The sequence below is a fragment of the Procambarus clarkii genome, chromosome 51, assembly GCF_040958095.1.
Source record: "Procambarus clarkii isolate CNS0578487 chromosome 51, FALCON_Pclarkii_2.0, whole genome shotgun sequence".
Lineage (NCBI taxonomy): Eukaryota > Metazoa > Arthropoda > Malacostraca > Decapoda > Cambaridae > Procambarus > Procambarus clarkii.
The window spans coordinates 3082878-3106968 of NC_091200.1; the positions used below are offsets into that span (position 1 = coordinate 3082878).

The following is a 24091-nucleotide window of genomic DNA, read 5'->3' on the forward strand; positions in this document are numbered from 1 at the left end:
AAGCAACGCAACTGGTATGTACAAGACGCCTTAATCCACTTGACCATCACGACCGGACATAATGAGGTGATAGCCGAGGCTATTTGAACCACCCCACCGCCGGCACTCGGATAGTTATCTTGGGCATAGCATTTTACCAAATCACCTCATTCTTTGGGGCACACGTGAGGAACACAAATGCGAACAAGCCTGAATGGTCCCAGGACATATGCAACTGAAAACTCACACCCCAGAAGTGACTCGAACCCATACTCCCAGAAGCAACGCAACTGGTATGTACAAGACGCCTTAATCCACTTGACCATCACGACCGGACATAATGAGGTGATAGCCGAGGCTATTTGAACCACCCCACCGCCGGCACTCGGATAGTTATCTTGGGCATAGCATTTTACCAAATCACCTCATTCTTTGGGGCACACGTGAGGAACACAAATGCGAACAAGCCTGAATGGTCCCCAGGACATATGCAACTGAAAACTCACACCCCAGAAGTGACTCGAACCCATACTCCCAGAAGCAACGCAACTGGTATGTACAAGACGCCTTAATCCACTTGACCATCACGACCGGACATAATGAGGTGATAGCCGAGGCTATTTGAACCACCCCACCGCCGGCACTCGGATAGTTATCTTGGGCATAGCATTTTACCAAATCACCTCATTCTTTGGGGCACACGTGAGGAACACAAATGCGAACAAGCCTGAATGGTCCCCAGGACATATGCAACTGAAAACTCACACCCCAGAAGTGACTCGAACCCATACTCCCAGAAGCAACGCAACTGGTATGTACAAGACGCCTTAATCCACTTGACCATCACGACCGGACATAATGAGGTGATAGCCGAGGCTATTTGAACCACCCCACCGCCGGCACTCGGATAGTTATCTTGGGCATAGCATTTTACCAAATCACCTCATTCTTTGGGGCACACGTGAGGAACACAAATGCGAACAAGCCTGAATGGTCCCCAGGACATATGCAACTGAAAACTCACACCCCAGAAGTGACTCGAACCCATACTCCCAGAAGCAACGCAACTGGTATGTACAAGACGCCTTAATCCACTTGGCCATCACGACCGGACATAATGAGGTGATAGCCGAGGCTATTTGAACCACCCCACCGCCGGCACTCGGATAGTTATCTTGGGCATAGCATTTTACCAAATCACCTCATTCTTTGGGGCACACGTGAGGAACACAAATGCGAACAAGCCTGAATGGTCCCCAGGACATATGCAACTGAAAACTCACACCCCAGAAGTGACTCGAACCCATACTCCCAGAAGCAACGCAACTGGTATGTACAAGACGCCTTAATCCACTTGACCATCACGACCGGACATAATGAGGTGATAGCCGAGGCTATTTGAACCACCCCACCGCCGGCACTCGGATAGTTATCTTGGGCATAGCATTTTACCAAATCACCTCATTCTTTGGGGCACACGTGAGGAACACAAATGCGAACAAGCCTGAATGGTCCCCAGGACATATGCAACTGAAAACTCACACCCCAGAAGTGACTCGAACCCATACTCCCAGAAGCAACGCAACTGGTATGTACAAGACGCCTTAATCCACTTGGCCATCACGACCGGACATAATGAGGTGATAGCCGAGGCTATTTGAACCACCCCACCGCCGGCACTCGGATAGTTATCTTGGGCATAGCATTTTACCAAATCACCTCATTCTTTGGGGCACACGTGAGGAACACAAATGCGAACAAGCCTGAATGGTCCCCAGGACATATGCAACTGAAAACTCACACCCCAGAAGTGACTCGAACCCATACTCCCAGAAGCAACGCAACTGGTATGTACAAGACGCCTTAATCCACTTGACCATCACGACCGGACATAATGAGGTGATAGCCGAGGCTATTTGAACCACCCCACCGCCGGCACTCCGGCGGTGGGGTGGTTCAAATAGCCTCGGCTATCACCTCATTATGTCCGGTCGTGATGGTCAAGTGGATTAAGGCGTCTTGTACATACCAGTTGCGTTGCTTCTGGGAGTATGGGTTCGAGTCACTTCTGGGGTGTGAGTTTTCAGTTGCATATGTCCTGGGGACCATTCAGGCTTGTTCGCATTTGTGTTCCTCACGTGTGCCCCAAAGAATGAGGTGATTTGGTAAAATGCTATGCCCAAGATAACTATCCGAGTGCCGGCGGTGGGGTGGTTCAAATAGCCTCGGCTATCACCTCATTATGTCCGGTCGTGATGGTCAAGTGGATTAAGGCGTCTTGTACATACCAGTTGCGTTGCTTCTGGGAGTATGGGTTCGAGTCACTTCTGGGGTGTGAGTTTTCAGTTGCATATGTCCTGGGGACCATTCAGGCTTGTTCGCATTTGTGTTCCTCACGTGTGCCCCAAAGAATGAGGTGATTTGGTAAAATGCTATGCCCAAGATAACTATCCGAGTGCCGGCGGTGGGGTGGTTCAAATAGCCTCGGCTATCACCTCATTATGTCCGGTCGTGATGGTCAAGTGGATTAAGGCGTCTTGTACATACCAGTTGCGTTGCTTCTGGGAGTATGGGTTCGAGTCACTTCTGGGGTGTGAGTTTTCAGTTATATATATATATATATATATATATATATATATATATATATATATATATATATATATATATATATATATATATATACATATTTTTGGTGTTTTTTTGGTATTTATGTTACTGACGTAATAAGAAGTAGAGTAAACATGTGTTGGTATCACTGCAATGGGTCCATATCTCTGCCTGATGGCTCACACTTGATCGAAATTGAATAAGATAATTATAGGCACACGAACGAGCTGTGGAATTGGTTAAAACAGGGACAGAGAGAGAGAGAGAGAGAGAGAGAGAGAGTTTTAGAGACGCTAATGAGAAGGTTAAAAGTTGCAGAATTAAGCGGGAGTTTTAGAAGTATTCAGTAATTGAACCTCTTTTGATGTTGAGTCGTAAAAACAAATTCGTTCCTCCTATTAATCGCATCAGATAAAACAATGGAAAAATGTTACTAGCATTAAATAGTTATAATCTTTGCTATTATACTGTTATTATTTGTATTATTGTTACTGTTATAAAATTATTATTATTATTATTATTATTATTATTATTATTATTATTATTATTAATATTATTATTATTATTACAAAATATTATTGATTTTACAAAATACCTTGCACACCCTGGTTATAATATAATGAGATATAACTTTAGACTTAAGATATGAAACGGTGTGGAAATCGTCACCAAATCTCAGGGAAGGAGTCATATCCTAATCCTCAGAACATGTGTCACAGGGAAGGAAGGATACATGATACACAGTGATACATGTATCACCTCCAACCAAACCTGCCATAATCTGTGGCAGGACTATGGCCTAGACGACTGGCAGAGGCAGGTGGCTGGGAGATCACTTCCTGGAGTCCTCTTCACCAAGTTTACCTTGATAACAGGAGGTCTTCACGTCCTCTTTGTGGGAGTCACTTGTGTCAACTGTGCGAGACACAGTCACGTGTGTGAGGCAGTGTTGCAGTAGAGAGGCAGCCGGGTGACTAGTTGAGATGACGAGGAAAGTTTCCCATTCATGTCTGTGTGACTCATCAAGTTACGTGGACAATTATTAGTTGGGTACTCTGGACGTTCTCTTGTGAACATTCCCTGCTGAACATTCGTCACCGTTCCTCTCTGAGGACCGATCACAACACACGACAGCCACTGGATTGTGTATGTATGAATTTATGTATGTATACACACACCCACATACACCATTGGCAACGTGTACAATTATGTGTGATCATATTAAGAAAACATGAAACCACATGCTTAGCGACAAATTTTATAACTACAACACTTAGACAATTATTCATAAGCACAAACTACTACCAATACATTACTACCATTAGGTATCACTAAGAAACTACCACCAATATGCTGCGACTCTCGGTGGAAACAAGCAACCTGACCCGTCAGATTCGGTGACCTTGGTGTCCGCACAACCTCCCAGTTTGCGCTACCAGCCTTTCTTTCCTCATCCTATACGTCACTCGACATTGCAAAAGAAATCCTCTGAGGTAAGAAGGCTCGGAAAGACAATCCTACTTATATTTTATGTTCAAATTAGAAGGAGGTCCTTGTAGCCCCAAACACTCAAACCAGAGTCAACAAATGGTCGAGCTGGGACAACCTAGTGGTGAACAAAAATAGCTGATGCCATGCTCAATGCTGCAACATCACAACAGGGAAAAGCCCCCCTCTTAGAGTGGTGGGTGCCCAGTGCAAGAGGACTTCCTTTTGGCAGTACCTTTGTCTGCTGCAGACAATGGGTCTAGATCCAGTGACCCTCCATGTTGCAGTGGTGCCCCAAATCACACTAAATACAAGTTTAGTTGCAACAGAGTGGAAGCTGACCAATACAAATTGCATGGCTACAGTCATCATCAACAGGAGCCGTTCCTCTTCCTAGTGCCCAGTAGAGAGAAAACTTCGCATTCTAATGGCCCAAAATCCAGGCAATTCATCGCTTTGCCCTGACAGCATCAAAATATGCCCCTGGAAGAGGGTGCAGAAATCTGGTCTGGAACTACACATCTGTGTCCGCTCTAGTTACTATCTATGTATGCTTCGATGCTGAACGAGCATGTGGTACAGCTAATTGCAGGGAAGCTGTGAAATTACAAAAAATAAAAGTAATTTGAAGGGCAGTACACGTTTCTTCCCATAGATCTGAGATACTTTGTCTTTGGGGTAAAGGTGCATTGAAGTTTCTCCGAGAATTGGGTTCTAGGCTGATTGACACTACCAAAAACCCAAGAGCTACAAGTTTCCAGTTTCAGCGCTTCAATGTGGCGATCCAGAGGGGGAAACGCCTGCTGTGTTCTCGCTTCCCGCCCAGAAGCTGAGGAGCCCAAAGAGACCCACAACCTCCAGCCTTTTAGTGTATTCACCAATGTGTAATATGTATATATATATGTGTGTGTGTGTGTGTGTGTGTGTGTGTGTGTGTGTGTGTGTGTGTGTGTGTGTGTGTGTGTGTGTGTGTGTGTGTTCAAATATATCAATATATTTCAGGAGCATACTTATTAAAAGGGTTAAAGCTGTCCCCTCGACATCGTTGCTGAAGACACCGCTCAGGGATCGCTGGGAATCCTTCGGTAACAACACTACAAAAGATAGTTACTATCGTGGCCCCTTTGGAGCCCCCGCCGGTACAAACCTGCAGAAGCTCCGCGATTTCAGAGACCATTTCTGGCCCATAAATGATAAGATTGCTTGAACTTATTGCAGAAAGTGGTTAACAAAGTTACTTGTACTGCAAACGTAAGTTCGGAATCTTATTTTGGAGAGATCAAAGTTTTCCCCAGAGTTATGAAACTACGAGCGTCACTGGGAGAGAGAGAGAGAGAGAGAGAGAGAGAGAGAGAGAGAGAGAGAGAGAGAGAGAGAGAGAGAGGTGAGGTGGAAAGAGGTCTGCATAATGTAAGACAATACCTAGCAACAGTGACTTCCTGTAAAACACGGGAGACATCTCCCGTCACGCAGGGTGCAGTCGCACCTCCACAGATCTCCAGTATCATCTATTGATACTGGTAATGGCTCAAAAGGGCCACCACTTACGGGCTATTCATGCCCGTGCCACCTCTTGGATGGCTTAATCTTTATCAATCAATCAATCAACAGTGACTATCAGGAACGTACCAGAGAGGACAACAGCAAGGCAGCAGGCGGGGATGATACAGGCGATGAACGTCCCCGATCCTCGGAGACCGTCCATCCTTCCGCACACTCCTCTATCCGGCCAGTTCGCTTTACCCGGACTCCACTAGAGGCCCATCCACCTCGTCTTGGTACTTCTCTACTTCCTCGACGACTCAGGCCTCTAATGCCTCAAGTGTAAGATATCAGCAGCAGTAGACTAGTGATTGTCAACTATAACATCTCGCAATTATAACCACAGTTGCTGGAAACACTCCCTCTATGTCCGATTAAATGTCATTAACATAAAAAAATTCCTAATTATATTTGTGTTTCTATTTTGTAGTTCAGATATCAAATACACTTTTTTATATCAATCTGGAGTTGTATTTCACTTGTTATCACTGCATATAATGTGGTGAGGTTAGGGGATGGTGTGGGATAGAAGCCGGGATGGTGTGGGATAGAAGCCGGGATGTAGGAATAATCCTGAAGGCATAATATTATTGTATTCTATGAAGATTTTAACAGCTCGGTCATAATTTTGGGGTCTTGGTTTAATTAACGTAACACTAACTATTATCCTGGTGACTTTTTTCAATTAATACTATCGGTTGTTTCGTTCGGTGGTGGAGTTCTTGGCTATCAACCTCAGGAGGGTTATTAAGATCACCTCATAATGTTAATTTATTTCCTTCTATAGCTACATCTATGGTAGGAAATTCCATAGCTACGTCTATGGTAGGAAATTCCATAGCACAAATTACAAATAATTTGTACAAATAAGTACAAATTATTTTTGTATGGGTGAGGAAATCAATACAAAAATAATTAAAGTTAAGAGGACGCCATTACCTAATACCTTCCTCTTGATTACTGCGAATATGCAATATCCCCCACAACGTGACTAATGGGTGGGACTTGAACCACTCAGCGTGCACCTCGCCGCGTTGTCATATAATGTCTATATAGCCAGGGGCGGTAGACAACAGCCAGGTCTCGTTGTTAATCAATGTTCACGGTTGCCAACTGGCCAGCTAGACTATTATAGCAATAATTTGATTGGGTATTGCTATTTATTTAGCAATTTTAGAAATTTATATAATTCTTTTCAAATACATATATATTTTTTTCCCCGTAAATAGCCAGAAAGTTCTGTTGAATATTATATAGATGCTTTTGGGTGTATAACTGAACAGATGCTCTTAACTTCTAGCAATGAAAAATCTCTTATAAGTTTGTTATAGAAAACTCTGCTGCTCCATCAGTCTTTCGGAAAATTTCCAATGTATTGAAAGTATTGTTGACTTTTCAAATAAAATACTAATAATCATATTACCATCGATAAAAACGACGCATACATCAAATAATTTAAACGTGTTTACAATATCAAACTTAGTAATTGTTTTAATTCTATAGTTATAGTGTGCTTTTTATATAAATATTGTCCATATCTGAAACTAAAACGATATCACTAGAATCAACGCTATTAAGTCTATCATAATTAGCTGATAACAATCTCTAGAGAAGAAACAGTTATTATAATATGGCTCTTTAACCATAAAGCTACCGGATGATTAATTCATTTTCTTATCATATGATAATGATTAATTAAATATTTGATAATTTTTATCTCTGAAAAGTACGGTGGTTTAGTCAAATTATAAACAAAAACACACCAAAATAGACTCTATCTCTGTAATTGAGTATTTGAGTTCGAAATTAAGATATACCGTTTAGTTTCGTACGTTTTTGGTCAGACAAAACCACTTCATGTGGACCACATGTCAAATCTTGAGAACAGATTGGTGAGACAGCTCTCAAATATTTACTAAAGGATATAAGCTTCGAAAATACAATGAATAAACACAAAATTACAGATTAATATTCGATATATTCCTTTCAAGCCCCAGTTAATATATATGCGGTAGATTTATAATTAAATCACTTTTCTGCTTCAATAGAATCCCCCCAAAAATAAAAATATATATAATTAAGAAAATTTACAAACGGAAAAATCACAATGATTCTCATTTTGAATATTTACGAATCGAGAAATAGTTTTTAGGCGTTTTACTGCGACGTTTCCGGTCGACATCGAAAAAAATACATATTTTTCCAATTCAATTTACAATGATGCCAGTGAAAGGCAGCAAGTATTATAGTTTGGGATGGCAGCCAAGTGCAGCCAGGGAGAATAGGCAGGTACAGCCAGGGAGAACAGACAGGTACAGCCAAGCAGGTACAGCCAGGGAGGACAGGCAGGTACAGCCAGGGAGGACAGGCAGGTACAGCCAGGGAGGACAGGCAGGTACAGCCAGGAAGGACAGGCAGGTACAGCCAGGGAGGACAGGAAGGTACAGCCAGGGAGGACAGGCAGGTACAGCCAGGGAGGACAGGAAGGTACAGCCAGGGAGGACAGGCAGGTACAGCCAGGGAGGACAGGCAGGTACAGCCAGGGAGGACAGGCAGGTACAGCCAGGGAGGACAGGCAGGTACAGCCAGGGAGGACAGGCAGGTACAGCCAGGGAGGACAGGAAGGTACAGCCAGGGAGGACAGGAAGGTACAGCCAGGGAGGACAGGAAGGTACAGCCAGGGAGGACAGGCAGGTACAGCCAGGGAGGACAGGCAGGTACAGCCAGGGAGGACAGGCAGGTACAGCCAGGGAGGACAGGCAGGTACAGCCAGGGAGGACAGGCAGGTACAGCCAGGGAGGACAGGCAGGTACAGCCAGGGAGGACAGGCAGGTACAGGCAGGTACAGCCAGGGAGGACAGGAAGGTACAGCCAGGGAGGACAGGAAGGTACAGCCAGGGAGGACAGGAAGGTACAGCCAGGGAGGACAGGAAGGTACAGCCAGGGAGGACAGGCAGGTACAGCCAGGGAGGACAGGCAGGTACAGCCAGGGAGGACAGGCAGGTACAGCCAGGGAGGACAGGCAGGTACAGCCAGGGAGGACAGGCAGGTACAGCCAGGGAGGACAGGCAGGTACAGCCAGGGAGGACAGGCAGGTACAGCCAGGGAGGACAGGCAGGTACAGCCAGGAAGGACAGGCAGGTACAGCCAGGGAGGACAGCTAAAGAGGACGGCCAGGGAGGAATAATAATAATAATAATAATAATAATAATAATAATAATAATAATAATATTAACATGGAATAAAAAAAACCTACTTGTGTATTTGTCAATTTTATGTAAGGAATTTACACCAAGTCTTTCACACTCTCCTGAGTGCTTGGTCAAGGTCTGAGTGTGTGTGATTAGGACGAGACTTACTTCTCAACGTCTAATCGACTAATCGACTAATCGTGATTAGACGTTGAGATCTAAGATCCGTCCTAATCACACACTCAGACCATGACAAAACACTTAGGAAAGTGTGACAGACTTGGTGTAAATTCCTTACAAAAATTTCACAAATATACAAGTGTGGATTTTTTTTCTTATATTATTATGTCTGTGAGAAGACATTACCATTACAAATAATAATAATAGTTAATAATAAACATGACAGAATCATTCAAATCTTCACTGTTTAATGAGGTTCGAGTCTTAAATTACATTTCAGTGGGCGTATGTTACGAGCACCAGACTGGGAACGCGCGTTCGAGGTAGCTCGCGCCACCATGGACCTAACTGGCACTCTGTATCACAGTTCCGAGGCCCTAGTCTGACTGTGGAGGGAGAGTGTACGGTACTAGGCAGTCGGTGCAGTCTAGCGCGCGCCCAAGCTGGTACACATCCTGCTTCCACCACTGGTCAAACCAGACTGAGTCTCTCACTCTCTCTCTCTCTCTCTCTCTCTCTCTCTCTAGCCTCTCCCTCCGCACTTCTAGCCGCTCCGTTCCTCGCTCTCTACTCTCCCATCCCTCGCTCTCTTATCTCCCTTACGCTATCTGGCTTCTCCCTTCCCCGTTCTCTTGGTTTTCCCCTCTCTCTCTCTCTCTCTCTCTCTCTCTTTCATATCCTCTCGGCTCTCCATTCCCTTCTCTTGTCTCTCATCTCTCGCCTCTCGCTCATCCTCTCTTGCCTCTCACTTGCTCACTCTCTTCTCTCTCCAACTTTCTCTTCTCTCACACCCACTCTTACGTCTCTCCATCATCTAATCTCTCCCTCTTCCTCCTTCTCTTCCACCTTTCCTACAATACTCTATGCCATTCAATTTAATTTTTTCTCCAGAATACATATTCTGCCGAATATATAAATATATATATATATATATATATATATATATATATATATATATATATATATATATATATATATATATATATATATATATATATATACATATATATATGTGTGTAAATCACGAAAATTAACACGTGATGAAAAATATGACAGTGTCAGACCACGGAGGAAGAATTGAATCAGGAATTTCCTTATGTACTTTCGTATATTATTACATCTTCAGAAGGAATCATTCCTTCTGAAGATTTATTAATATACGAAAGTACTTAAGGAAATTCCTGTTTCATTTCTTCCTCCGTAGTATGACAGTCATATATATATATATGTCGTACCTAGTAGCCAGAACTCACTTCTCAGCCTACTATTCAAGGCCCGATTTGCCTAATAAGCCAAGTTTTCCTGAATTAATATATTTACTATAATTTTTTTCTTATGAAATGATAAAGCTACCCTTTTCACTATGTATGAGGTCAATTTTTTTTTATTGGAGTTAAAATTAACGTACATATATGACCGAACCTAACCAACCCTACCTAACCTAACCTAACCTATATATATAGGTAAGGTTAGGTTAGGTAGCCAAAAAAAGCTAGGTTAGGTTAGGTTAGGTAGGTTAGGTAGACGAAAAAACATTAATTCATGAAAACTTGGCTTATTAGGCAAATCGGGCCTTGCATAGTAGGCTGAGAAGTGAGTTCTGGCTACTAGGTACGACATATATATATATATATATATATATATATATATATATATATATATATATATATATATATATATATATATATATATATATATATGTATACATATATATATATATATATATATATATATATATATATATATATATATATATATATATATATATATATATATATATATATATATATATATATATGTTGTTGAATATGACCGAAAGGGTAAGATTAATAATTCTAACACGAATCTTCGCAATATTTCTTACGTTTTTCTTCACTGTCGAGGGTAATTGAAAAATTAACTCTCCAAAATTTATTTTTAGCAGAAGACTCGACATCAGCGAGGTACTACATATCAAAAAGTCAACACCGGTAATCAACAGCTAATTTATGCATAACTATATTCTACCCACTTCAAGACCCCGAACCAACATAGAAGCAGCACGAGAAAGTATGGGCCAATAGGCCTTCGTTTAGGCTCATGTTCGTTTTTCAAGGTGAAAAAAAAAGTGAATTACTATAGAAGGTATAGCATTTATTATACAATTGCACAACGTTTCGAACCTACATGGTTCATTCTCAAGTGATAAGAAATTACAGATCTCGTTAGATTTATACCAGTACGGGGTCACGTGAGAAAACAAGTAGAATAAAGGAAAAGGCAAGGGGATAAATAGGGGGATAATAGGGGACGAAGCACATACAAAGATTAATCGGGTGTAATAGACCTATTATGTTGAGATAATAGTTGAGAACCCGCAGATCTTCATCACTGGAAGATCTGCGGGTTGACCAAGGCAAACATTATCTTTTTAATTTCAGATCAAGTCCACAATATTCGTAAAATTTTAGCAACACGCCGGTGGACGACCCTTTTTGTTGCACCATATTATTCGAATTCTGAAAAGATCAGAATATTTACCATGATATCTGTTTTTACTGAGGATTGTTTCGTGTGGGGAAATGGTCAAGGAATTATTTGTTCACTCTTCGCTGATACTGAGTCTGATAATATCTCGAGCGTTAAAAGGCAGCGGTGTAACCCTGGAGGGCAGCAAAGTACCGTTGGAGAGAGCAGGCAGATTCAACCAGCGAGGACACGCTCACAGCTTATATTAGTGACTGCGACAGGTCCAGGGAGAAAGAGTTGATTATCAAAAAGACTCACCGTGTGTGATCGTCTAACCTGCCTGGAAGTTGGAGAGAGAAAAGGGCGAGCCATCCAGGCCTTTGCCACAGAGGAAGGTTATGCATAGATGGGGCTGAATGATCCAGGAATTTGACACAGGTTGGTTATGGGTAGGTTGTGAGGCGAGTTTTCCAGGACTGTGGTCCAGACGTCGGAGACAGGATAGGGGGTTCGGCCATCCAGATCTGTGGTTCAGATGTTGGATGCCTTCACGCTGTAAAGTTCTTGGTAGCCTTACTCACAAGATTCATTATATGGCTGTTCACTCCATGACGCAAAATCACAGTTCCCTTCCATGGTTCTTCATTCCGTGACGCAAAATCACAGTTCCCTTCCATGGTTCTTCATTCCATGACGCAAAATCACAGTTCCCTTCCATGATATACGCTTCATCAGAGATAGGGAACTCCTCATGTTAAGCCTCTCACAGGATAACAAAAACTTGACTGAACAGGGTGAACTTGTTCACCCTACACATACAAGTCTGAGTGCTTGTAACACAGTGCGATCATCGTAGTTTGTATATTATTAAAAAGATACGCAGAGCGCCAATATATATATATATATCCAAAATATTGTCACTAGTCTGGTAACGATGAGACTCAAGGCAGGTGGTAACCTATTTTTTGTGTATGTGTAGGTTAGTGTGCAGACATTTGTATAAGTATTATATCTGTGTAAGTATGAGGTTAGTGTAAGTATGATGTCTGTGTAAGTATGAGGTTAGTGTAAGTATGATGTCTGTGTAAGTATGAGGTTAGTGTAAGTATGATGTCTGTGTAAGTATGAGGTTAGTGTAAGTATGATGTCACTGAAGTAAATATTCCTAACCAAGGGCTTCCTCCTGTCCGATTAACATGAAGCACCTTCCTACTGTCCCATAGTGACTTGAAGCTCTTTACTCCTGTCTCATTGACTTGAAATGCATTTCCCGATTGCCTTGAAATATATTCCTTCTGTCCTATTGACTTGAAGCATTCTGTTTGATTCACTAGAAGCACTGTGCTCCATGCAAGATGACAGACAGCATTACCTTCATAACTAATTGCCATTAACCAACTTTTTCATGTCCTATTTTTAAGGACCATTTTTTCTCCTGTCCTGTTTACACATTTGATCATAGCAATTATTTAATATAATTATTCTAATTTGTTTTACTAATTATTATTTGTTTCTCTGCTTTAAATGATTTATCATTTATAACTCTGAATGTGAACTACACTTCCTCTCATTATAAATTATTTCCCAATTAAATGTAAATCTATTTACTATTGTATGAATGACGAAAAAAACAAATGTTTTATTTATCAACATCGGCTATATTTTATACAGTAAGTACTCACCTAGTTGTGATTGCGGGGGTTGAGCTTCGGCTCTTTGGTCCCGCCTCTCCCAGGCGTACCCAGTGTGAGTGCGTGAGCAGACGTCCCACAGATCAAGATTTTCTATACTGCCGCCCTCAGGGTTCAGGTTCTCTCCCCTCAGCTCCTGTCATGGGGAGCTATACTGCCGCCCTCGGGGCTCAGGTTCTCTCCCCTCAGCTCCTGTCATGGGGAGCTATACTGCCGCCCTCAGGGCTCAGGTTCTCTACCCTCAGCTCCTGTCATGGGGAGCTATACTGCCGCCCTCAGGGCTCAGGTTCTCTCCCCTCAGCTCCTGTCATGGGGAGCTATACTGCCGCCCTCAGGGGCTATGGTTCTCTACCCTCAGCTCCTGTCATGGGGACCTATACTGCCGCCCTCAGGGTTCAGGTTCTCTCCCCTCAGCTCCTGTCATGGGGAGCTATACTGCCGCCCTCGGGGCTCAGGTTCTCTACCCTCAGCTCCTGTCAGAAGGAGCTAAAATGTTATTACCAAAAAGTGTGTCCCTCGCGGTTCTTGGACTGCGGTAGTAGGGAGTTTACGAGTGTAGGCGAGACGTTGCTCTCGTCCAGTTAGTGATTCCTGGAATGTCGGACTGGAAGCTCTCTCCTCCGCCTGTTGCCCGCACAGGAGACCGGTATCTCAACCCCGCTAACGTTGTTAATTGCAATTGCAATAAGAGATTATCGGATCAATCAATTGAAAAACTATATGGGGCTTTCAGTGGCGATCAGGAATTGAACCTAGCATCACTGGAAGACAGAAGAGTTAGGGAAGACATGATTACAACCTACAAAATTCTCATATAAATTGATAGGGCAGATAATGACAGACTTGCGCGGGTGGTACTTGTTCAAGAGGTCACAGGTGGAAACTGAATTCCCAAATGAGCCACAGAAACTTAAATACATTTTTCAGAGTCTGAGAACTGAAACAAATCGAGTGCCCAGGGAAGTGAAGTAGTAGAGGCTGACTCCATACACAGTGTGAAATTAATAAATGACAGACCCTTATATAATAGTCTCGGGAACTTGTACTCCAGTTAACTATTGAGAGGCGGAACCATAGAGCCAGAGTTCAAATCACGCAAGCATAATTAGGCAAGTACATCTACGTCTCATGTCGCTGTGGTGAGCACCGTTATTCCCGCTAAGTGGTTATTAGTATTAACGAAGGTATTAATAACATTAAGAGTAAAAGGTTTACAAGTATATTATTAGTAATGATGGAAGTGCCAGCAGGAACACCAATAAGGAAGATCAATAATGGCCGTGACAGGTAGCTGGCGAGATTATCTTGAGATTATCTTGAGATGATTTCGGGGCTTTAGTGTCCCCGCGGCCCGGTCCTCGACCAGGCCTCCACCCCCAGGAAGCAGCCCGTGACAGCTGACTAACACCCAGGTACCTATTTACTGCTAGGTAGCAGGGGCATAGGGTGAAAGAAACTCTGCCCATTGTTTCTCGCCGGCGCCTGGGATCGAACCCAGGACCACAGGATCACAAGTCCAGCGTGCTGTCCGCTCGGCTGACCGGGATGAGGTCATTAGCACCGCTGTCTCGCCACACCAGGTGAGAGAGAAGATGGTAGAGACCAAGAACGTCAGTAGTTTCAAAGCGTTATATGACAAAGAGTGCTGGGAAGACGGGACACCACGAGCGTAGCTCTCATCCTGTAACTACACTTAGGTAATTACACTTAGGTAATTACACCAGTGTTGTCGACGCTGGCACAATACACGCGGAACCCGAAGCGCACCTCGAAGGTGGCACGGTAAAAGCAGTTGTCATCCCTCGAGGTCAGAATTAGAGTGCGGCTCAGTTTTTTTTTTTTATTATTATTATTTTCTACCACAGACGTGGCCACACATTTACAATGCTAACCAGCATATATACATTTTCTTCTGTCCTCCATGGACAGGGTTAGAGAAGTGTTAAACATATAGTTCAAGGGTTTATTGAACACTCAACCACAGAAGGTGATTCGTGGTGACTCGAATGGTGACTCGAATTGCGACTCAGCGGTGGTCACCTGAGACGCAGGGAGACACGACGGTGGAGAGCCCTTCACCTCAAACACCGCGCTATTAACACCTGTATTGGACACAATCAGGTGTTATTTATATATTGAATATATATTTGTATATGTCTGATATATTGAAGTTATGGTCATCTTCGACCCTGAAGGACGAACATCATCATATAATATTATATATATAGTATAATGTAATATAATTGTAATATAATATAATATAATATAATATAATATAATATAATTAAACTGGGGAGTTTTTCATGAGTAGGTTGGCCGTTTTTTTGTTTTTGTAGTAAATTGTCAATTGTATCTTCTGATTTTTGTCTGTAGGGATAACGTTCCTATTAACAATGTCTTTCAGGACCCTTTCCTCCGTTTAATGAGCCGTCGAAAAGAAGTTCCTGTAAAACAGTCAAATAGGGGATATAAGTGTTGTGTTAGTTGACTCTTCAGAGGTTGCATGGCGTTTCACCTTTCTTTTTATGATGTCTTCAGCAAAACCGTTAGAGAAACCGTTGTTGACAAGGACTTGCCTTACCCTACAGAGTTCTTCATCGACTTCTTTCCATCCTGAGCTGAGCTGTGGCTTAGAGCACGGTCGACGTAAGAGTTGACAACACTCCTCTTGTACCTGTCTGGGCAGTCACTATTGGCATTGCGGCACATTCCTATGTTTGTTTCTTTGGTGTAGACTGCAGTATGGAAGCCTCCGCTCCTTTCCGTGACTGTTACATCCAGAAAGGGCAGCTTCCTATTGTTCTCCATCTCGTACGTGAAATTCAACACAGAATTTTGCTCAAATGCCTCCTTCAGCTGCTGCAGACATCTGGCATCAGGTACCTGTGTAAAAATGTCGTCAACATACCTGCATTATATGGCAGGTTTCAAGTCCATGTCAACTAAGACTCTCTGCTCGATGGTGCCCATGTAGAAGTTCGCAAACAGGACACCTAGGGGAGAACCCATGGCGACCCCATCTACTTGCTTATACATGTGCCCATCTGAGCTCACGAAGGGTGCCTCTTTAGTGCAGGCTTGGAGTAATTTCCTATTTTTTTAGATATTTTTATTACAACCGACAGTGAAGAAAAACATAAGAAATATTGAGAAGATTCGTGTTAGAATTATTAATCTTACCTTTTCAGTCATATTCAATATTATATACATATATATATGTATATATATATATATATATATATATATATATATATATATATATATATATATATATATATATATATATATATATATATATATATATATATGTATATATATATATTGGTGTATACTGGCAGCAGGTTTTCTTTCAAACATGTTTCATTGAATATGACCGCATATTCTGTATTTATTATTTTCTGGTTTAGGGCTTCTATCCCTCTAACTATTTTCTTAGCATCAGGGCTTAATTGAAATAGGAGTTCTCCAAAACTCATTTTCGTACTTTTAAGGTGAAGAAAAGAAGTGATTTACTATAGAGTGTATTACACTTATTTGTATAATTTGCACGACGTTTCGAACCTCCATGGTTCATTCTCAAGTGAACAGATCTTACAATACTAGTTGATTTTATACCCGCATTAGGTCAGGTGATAATACAATGAAGGTGAAAACATGGGGGGATACATAAGGGATAAACATAGGGGCTGCAGAAGGCTTATTGGCCCATACGAGGCATCTCCTATATATATATATATATATATATGTATATATATATATATATATATATATATATATATATATATATATATATATATATATATATATATATTTATATATATATATATATATATATATATATAAATTATTCTCGTCACATATCTTGCAGTGGGAGTAGGATGGAAAGAGTTCCATCTGTGATGTAAAATGTTAGCGTTAAACTCTGGAGAATTCAATCACACTGAGAAATTTAAGCAATTTACCCGGTCGGAGTGTGCGGGGAGTTGGCTACACCTTCCAGCATGCATGCTTTTTATTGCCCATCCTACGTCAAATCCCCCCTTTCCCCCTTTCCCCCTTTCCCCCTTTCCGCCTTCCCAATCCACTTTTTCCCAGATATGAACCCAAGATATCATCACGACCCCTCGTACCATTCTCTTTTTCCCCCCCTGTATGAACGCACTGTTGAGGTGAACGTCACCTTCACTATTGGCCTCCACCGGTGTGAATGTTTCAGTTAAAGACTTTTACTCGTTCTTATCCTTTCCCGGTATGAACGCACTGGTTTTGCCACGACCCCTCACACCCATTTTATTTCCATCCACCCATCCCCCTTCCATCTCTCTCTCCCTCTCTCTCTCTCTCTCTCTCTCTCTCTCTCTCTCTCTCTCTCTCTCTCTCTCTCTCTCTCTCTCTCTCTCTTTCTCTCTCTCTCTCTCTCTTTCTCTTTCTCTCTCTCCCTCTCTCTCTCTCTCTCTCTCTCTCTCTCTCTCTCTCTCTCTCTCTCTCTCTCTCTCTCTCTCTCTCTTCTCTTTCTCTCTCTCTCTCTCTCTCTCTCTCTCTCTCTCTCTCTCTCTCTCTCTCTCTCTCTCTCTCTCTCTCTTTCTCTCTTTCTCTCTCTCTCTCTCTCTCTCTCTCTCTCTCTCTCTCTCTCTCTCTTTCTCTTTCTCTCTCTCTCTCTCTCTCTCTCTCTCTCTCTCTCTCTCTCTCTCTCTCTCTCTCTCTCTCTCTTTCTCTCTTTCTCTCTCTCTCTCTCTCTCTCTCTCTCTCTCTCTCTCTCTCTCTCTCTCTCTCTCTCTCTCTCTCTCTCTCTCTCTCTCTCTCTCTCTTTCTCCTCTACAGCATTACTAGTAACACTTTTAAAACCCTTTTTAAAATATCCGTTGATCCCCATTTTTTATTTTGTAATGACTTGGGCTGGACGGTAGAGCGACGGTCTCGCTTCATGCAGGTCGGCGTTCAATCCCCGACCGTCTAAGTGGTTGGCCACCATTCCTTTCCCTCGTCCCATCCCGAATCCGTATTCTCATATCCCTTCCAAGTGCTGCATGGCCGTAATGGCTTACGGCTTTCTGCTGATAATGACCTTACGAGGATGCATTAGTGAATATGAGAGTGAATAAAGTAACAATGTTGTTCAAATATGTCCCAGATATTAATACACGTTCCATAAAAGTCTCAGGGCAGATAGCATTATCATGCACAGAGAGACGCAGACATGGATGCAAAGAAAAAGGCAAATAAACTGAAACTCTGATTCACATAGAGAGAGACAGATAGACATACACAGAGACAGAGGGAGACAGACAGACAGGCATACACATAGGCAGACAGACAGACAAATAGAGAAACAAAGACAGAGACAGCCAGGCAGACAGACAGATAGAGAATTAAAGACGGACTAAGACAGAAAAAAAGACAAAGAGACATAAAAACAGACGTAGAGAGACTGACAACAATTCAAATAGCGATATACAGATATACACAAAGAGAGATATATACAGTCAGACAAACAATGACGCAGAGAGACAGAGACAGACAACAGCAGAGACAGGGAATCAGAGAAAGAGAGATAGAGATACAAAGACAGAGAGACCTTTACGACCTGGACATCGCCGGGCATCCCAACTTGCGTGTGAGTATATATATATATATATATATATATATATATATATATATATATATATATATATATATATATATATATATATATATATATATATATATATATATAGTATATATATATATATATATATATATATATATATATATATATATATATATATATATATATATATATATTCAGGCAGTGATGTATTGCCGTCCAGTCCTGGCGCCTTCCTTTGGCAATTACTTGTATTTCAAACCTTTCCTTATAATAAACAATCGCGAAGAGCTTGGTTGTGCCTCGACAAACTCACCTTTTTTCTCTCATCAACTTTCCAATTAGGCGAGAAGCTCGGCAAGATGAAGCAGCGAAATTTTCTAATAACACGTCTTTTACGGTGGGAGACGCAGGTACGTCTCATCTCAGAGCCCCTGGGATAATTACAGGTGAGGTGAGACCGTCTATAGGGACCCTTGTTAGTGAAGACCTCCCAATCCTCGGCTCGGACCGTCTAGGGACCCCCGTGGGAGAAGACCACGGGGGTCCCTAGTCTCAGGACTCAGTCCAGGGTTGAGTATTGTCACTACTGCCACTGGCTACCAGTCATGTTCTCCTGGAAGGTTTTAAGAGCTGGTTGGGTGGCAGTGTTGTCACCTGCTTCCTCATTCCCCATTGTGACCTCTGCGACCCGGTGGCTGAGCTCCGGCCTGCCTGTAAATAGGTCGGGGGCTCGATGATCTATATCTATGGCTCAATAGATATAGGAATATGTACATACTTTAGACGAATATTTGAACTGAATGACATTAGATGTATAATTATTTAACGAGCTTATGATTAGTTATTTTATTTTGAGTGATTTATTTTTACGGGATGAAATCTTTCTATTACCAACTGTCTTTGTGTCATGCACTACACGTCTCTCTCTCTCTCTCTCTCTCTCTCTCTCTCTCTCTCTCTCTCTCTCTCTCTCTCTCTCTCTCTCTCTTTCTCTTTCTCTCTCTCTCTCTCTCTCTCTCTCTCTCCAATTTTTCTATGATGCTTAATTTATTTGATTTATTTGGCTATTAACTTTTTCACCTCAGCAGGAGTCAGTGTGCGGTGTTCCTCAGTGTAGGCCGACCTCCTATTTTTCACTCGTCATCCATTTCTGGGAGTTATAGCGCCGTATATATCAACGCACTCGGCGCCGTGGAGGAAAATAATAGTGGATATATATACTGAAGGTAATACTTGTTTCATTTCGACCCGTCTGGAGGTTGTTTTAGTCACGTCCTGCCTCATAGTGCTTGTAAGTCTTACATGCAGATGAAGTCTTGGAATGTGTGGCTACACTTTTTGCTGTGTTGTAGGGGGGTTTATTTGGTTTTATTTACCCCTTTACCGTGTTATATGTGGTCTATACGTTTTTATTACCCATTGACCGTACTAAATGTGGTTCATACGCTCCTTATTACCTCTTTACTGTCGAATTGTTGGAGCTGCTACGCCTGGACGGAAATGAGGGGCAAAAGTGTATGCAAATTTATTACATAAATCCTGACTATCACTTGAGTTATGGCCGTAACCCGAGGTGGTCCGCATGTTGAGTGGTGCGGTCGCCTGAGCTACAGTTAATGCTCAATATAACTCTGACAATCAGCCCACAGATGTGGAAATAAAGGAACAGATGACGTTTCCGTCCGTCCGGGACCATTATTAAGTCGTTATCATTATCAAGGTTACTTGATAATTTTCCAGGACGGATTGAAACGTTTTCAGTTCCTTTATTTTCTGATTTGTGGTTTGGGTTCGTAATTTTCTGGCCCGTTGTTGTGTCTTTTACTGTCTGTACTATAAGTGTGGACCTTCAGGGCGTCTGTGGATGTCTGGAGAAGGCACAAAATAATTCAGATTTGAAGCCATGATCGCGTGTCTTCGAAAGGAATTCAATGCTGCGCTGAAGTCGTCTCATATCAAAACAGCTTTTTAATGGTTTAAGATTTATTATGCAATGGTGAAACTATTATGTCTGTATCTGATATGTTATCTACAGTGGTGAGTTTGTATATGGGGGTCTGTGTGTTATGATGGGCCTCCGAGCCAGTGGTTCTGAAGCCATGGTAATGGAAACACCCAGTCGGTATCTGTGCATGGTAGATGCCCCAGACAGTGGGTATCTGTGCATGGTAGATGCCCCAGCCAGTGGGTATCTGTGCATGGTAGATGCCCCAGCCAGTGGGTATCTGTGCATGGTAGATGCCCCAGCCAGTGGGTATCTGTGCATGGTAGATGCCCTAGCCAGTGGGTATCTGTGCATGGTAGATGCCCCAGCCAGTGGGTATCTGTGCATGGTAGATGCCCCAGCCAGTGGGTATCTGTGCATGGTAGATGCCCCAGCCAGTGGGTATCTGTGCATGGTAGATACCCTAGCCAGTGGGTACCTGTGCATGGTAGATGCCCCAGCCAGTGGGTATCTATGTATGGTAGATGCCCCAGCCAGTGGGTATCTGTGTATGGTAGATGCCCCAGCCAGTGGGTATCTGTGCATGGTAGATGCCCCAGCCAGTGGGTATCTATGTATGGTAGATGCCCCAGCCAGTGGGTATCTGTGTATGGTAGGATGCCCCAGCCAGTGGGTATCTGTGCATGGTAGATGCCCCAGCCAGTGGGTATCTGTGCATGGTAGATGCCCCAGCCAGTGGGTATCTGTGCATGGTAGATGCCCCAGCCAGTAGGTATCTGTGCATGGTAGATGCCCCAGTCAGTGGGTATCTGTGCATGGTAGATGCCCCAGCCAGTGGGTATCTGTGCATGGTAGATGCCCCAGCCAGTGGGTATCTGTGCATGGTAGATGCCCCAGCCAGTAGGTATCTGTGCATAGTAGATGCCCCAGCCAGTGGGTATCTATGCATAGTAGATGCCCCAGCCAGTGGGTATCTATGTATGGTAGATGCCCCAGCCAGTGGGTATCAATGCATGGTAGATGCCCCAGCCAGTGGGTATCTATGTATGGTAGATGCCCCAGCCAGAGGGTATCTATGTTTGGTAGATGCCCCAGCCAGTGGGTATCTATGTATGGTAGATGCCCCAGCCAGTGGGTATCTATGTATGGTAGATGCCCCAGCCAGAGGGTATCTATGTTTGGTAGATGCCCCAGCCAGTGGGTATCTGTGCATGGTAGATGCCCCAGCCAGTGGGTCTCTTTACATGGTAGATGCCCCAGCCAGTGGGTGTCTGTGCATGGTAGATGCCCCAGCCAGTGGGTCTCTGTGCATGGTAGATGCCCCAGCCAGTGGGTATCTATGCATGGTAGATGCCCCAGCCAGTGGGTCTCTTTACGTGGTAGATGTCCCGGCCAGTGGGTCTCTGTGCATGGTAGATGCCCCAGCCAGTGGGTATCTATGCATGGTAGATGCCCCAGCCAGTGGGTCTCTTTACGTGGTAGATGTCCCGGCCAGTGGGTCTCTGTAGATGGAAGATGCCCCGGCCAGAGGGGCATCTACCCCTCTATGATGGTAGATATGTACCCCTCCTTACATGGTAGATGCCCCAGCCAGTGCCTCCCTATTCATGGTAGTGGCCACAACCAGTACCTGTTACGTTTGTCATTACTTAGTCTTTACGTGTAGTGCCGAGTTATTTTTAGAGTTCATAATTTAAAAACTAATACATTATAATTATTGTCAAGATTATTTCTATTATCACATGTAAATCCTTGGCGTAATTTGTAAACAAAACTCATACTAATTATCTATCTGTTTCATGTTATACGTGGCTCATATGGTCCTAATTAATCTTTAAACGCCGAGAAGGATATGATGATAAAGATTGTAATAATAATAATAATAATAATAATAATAATAATAATAATAATAATAATAAGATACGTTTCCAACAACGAAAATAAGAATATCTTAGAGGAAAACCTGAGGAATAATTTAAGAAAATGGGATGAAGGAAGAAAACTATCGATAACTCCACCTAGAGACGCAGACAATTATTTGCTGAAGAAAATTGTAAATTATTTGATGGCGCTTGTTGTTTTATATATATATATATATATATATATATATATATATATATATATATATATATATATATATATATATATATATATATATATATATATATATATATATATATAAATTATATATAGATATTTAACATCAGAAGTGACACAAAAGCATATTTTTTTCATATTTTTCAATACGAAAAATGTTTGAGCCTATAAAATTGCTGTTATTAACTGCAAATTACATCCACATTTGCATGGCTGAGGGAAGCATAACTGTCAGATGACACAACCGTTGTCTATAATAACATGACTCATAATGAAAGCTTGACAATGGTAATGAAAATTAATAATGACAAAACCAACGAGCGCAGCAGCTTTGAAAGCAGTGAAATATTAATATCAATAGAAAGTGAATAGTCTCTACAACCTATATATATATATATATATAGGTTTAATTTAATTTAAAACTCACACCCCAGAAGTGACTCGAACCCATACTGCCAGAAGCACTCTGCAACTGATGTACAGGATACCTTAACCCTTCGACCATCACGACCGGACAAAAGAGGATGGTAGCGGAGGCTAATTTCCCATCCTCCCACCGGCACTCTGATGGTAATCTTGGGCATGGTATTTTATCAAATCACCTCATTCTTTGGGACACACATGAGGAACTCAAATGCGAACAAGCCTGTGTATATGTGTATATATATATATATATATATATATATATATATATATATATATATATATATATATATATATATATATATATATATATATTTACCAATAAATTAAGGGCTGAGAGATGGAACCCGAGGGCCGTAGCTCACCCTCCGTAAGTACAACTAGACAAGCATTAAATCTTTTGTTGAGAGTTCAAGTTCAAGAGAATTTAATGAAATAATAAAATATATCCTTGAAGGATAGAATATGTTTAGGTATGTCTACCTTGCTTCAATAGTTAGATGGTTGTTAGAGGTTGCATAATGGGATAAGGTCAATCAATAGTTGGGGAGGACCTCTATATGCCGAACTTCCTGTCCTCGATAATAAGGACCTTTCACTCCCTTCTGAATTCAGAGTTGCATAAGAGTTGACCGACTCTCTGCAACCTGCAGTCACAGGTTGCTGAGAGATCGTGTACCTTTTTTTATGCAATTGTCCTCAGCGTTAAAATTTCACTGTTTTGACGAAATTAAGAGCACCGCAATACTGATGTTACTTCTTACTAATGAGCAATGGGCCTTGATAGGTTAAGTGGACTGTTTAGGGTTGAAAGCTTTTGGTTAGGTCGAACGCCTTCAAATTGGTCGCTTTTCAGATTGGAAGAACAAATCTTAGAGTTTTCAGTCAGCTGTCTTCTGAGACCAGTTTAGAG

The 24091-nt window shown here is 42.2% G+C and overlaps 1 protein-coding gene across 1 annotated transcript in view; it reads right to left on the bottom strand.

Annotated features, from left to right (window-relative positions):
- LOC138351872 (zwei Ig domain protein zig-8-like) overlaps positions 1–6876 on the bottom strand; it is a 42888-nt gene extending 36012 nt beyond the window's left edge. Inside the window, exon 1 of the mRNA XM_069303879.1 lies at positions 5704–6876. Coding sequence (XP_069159980.1) covers positions 5704–5779 — 76 coding nt within the window. The 5' untranslated portion in view covers positions 5780–6876. The remainder of the gene's footprint in view (positions 1–5703) is intronic.
- Positions 6877–24091: the final 17215 nt, after the last annotated feature.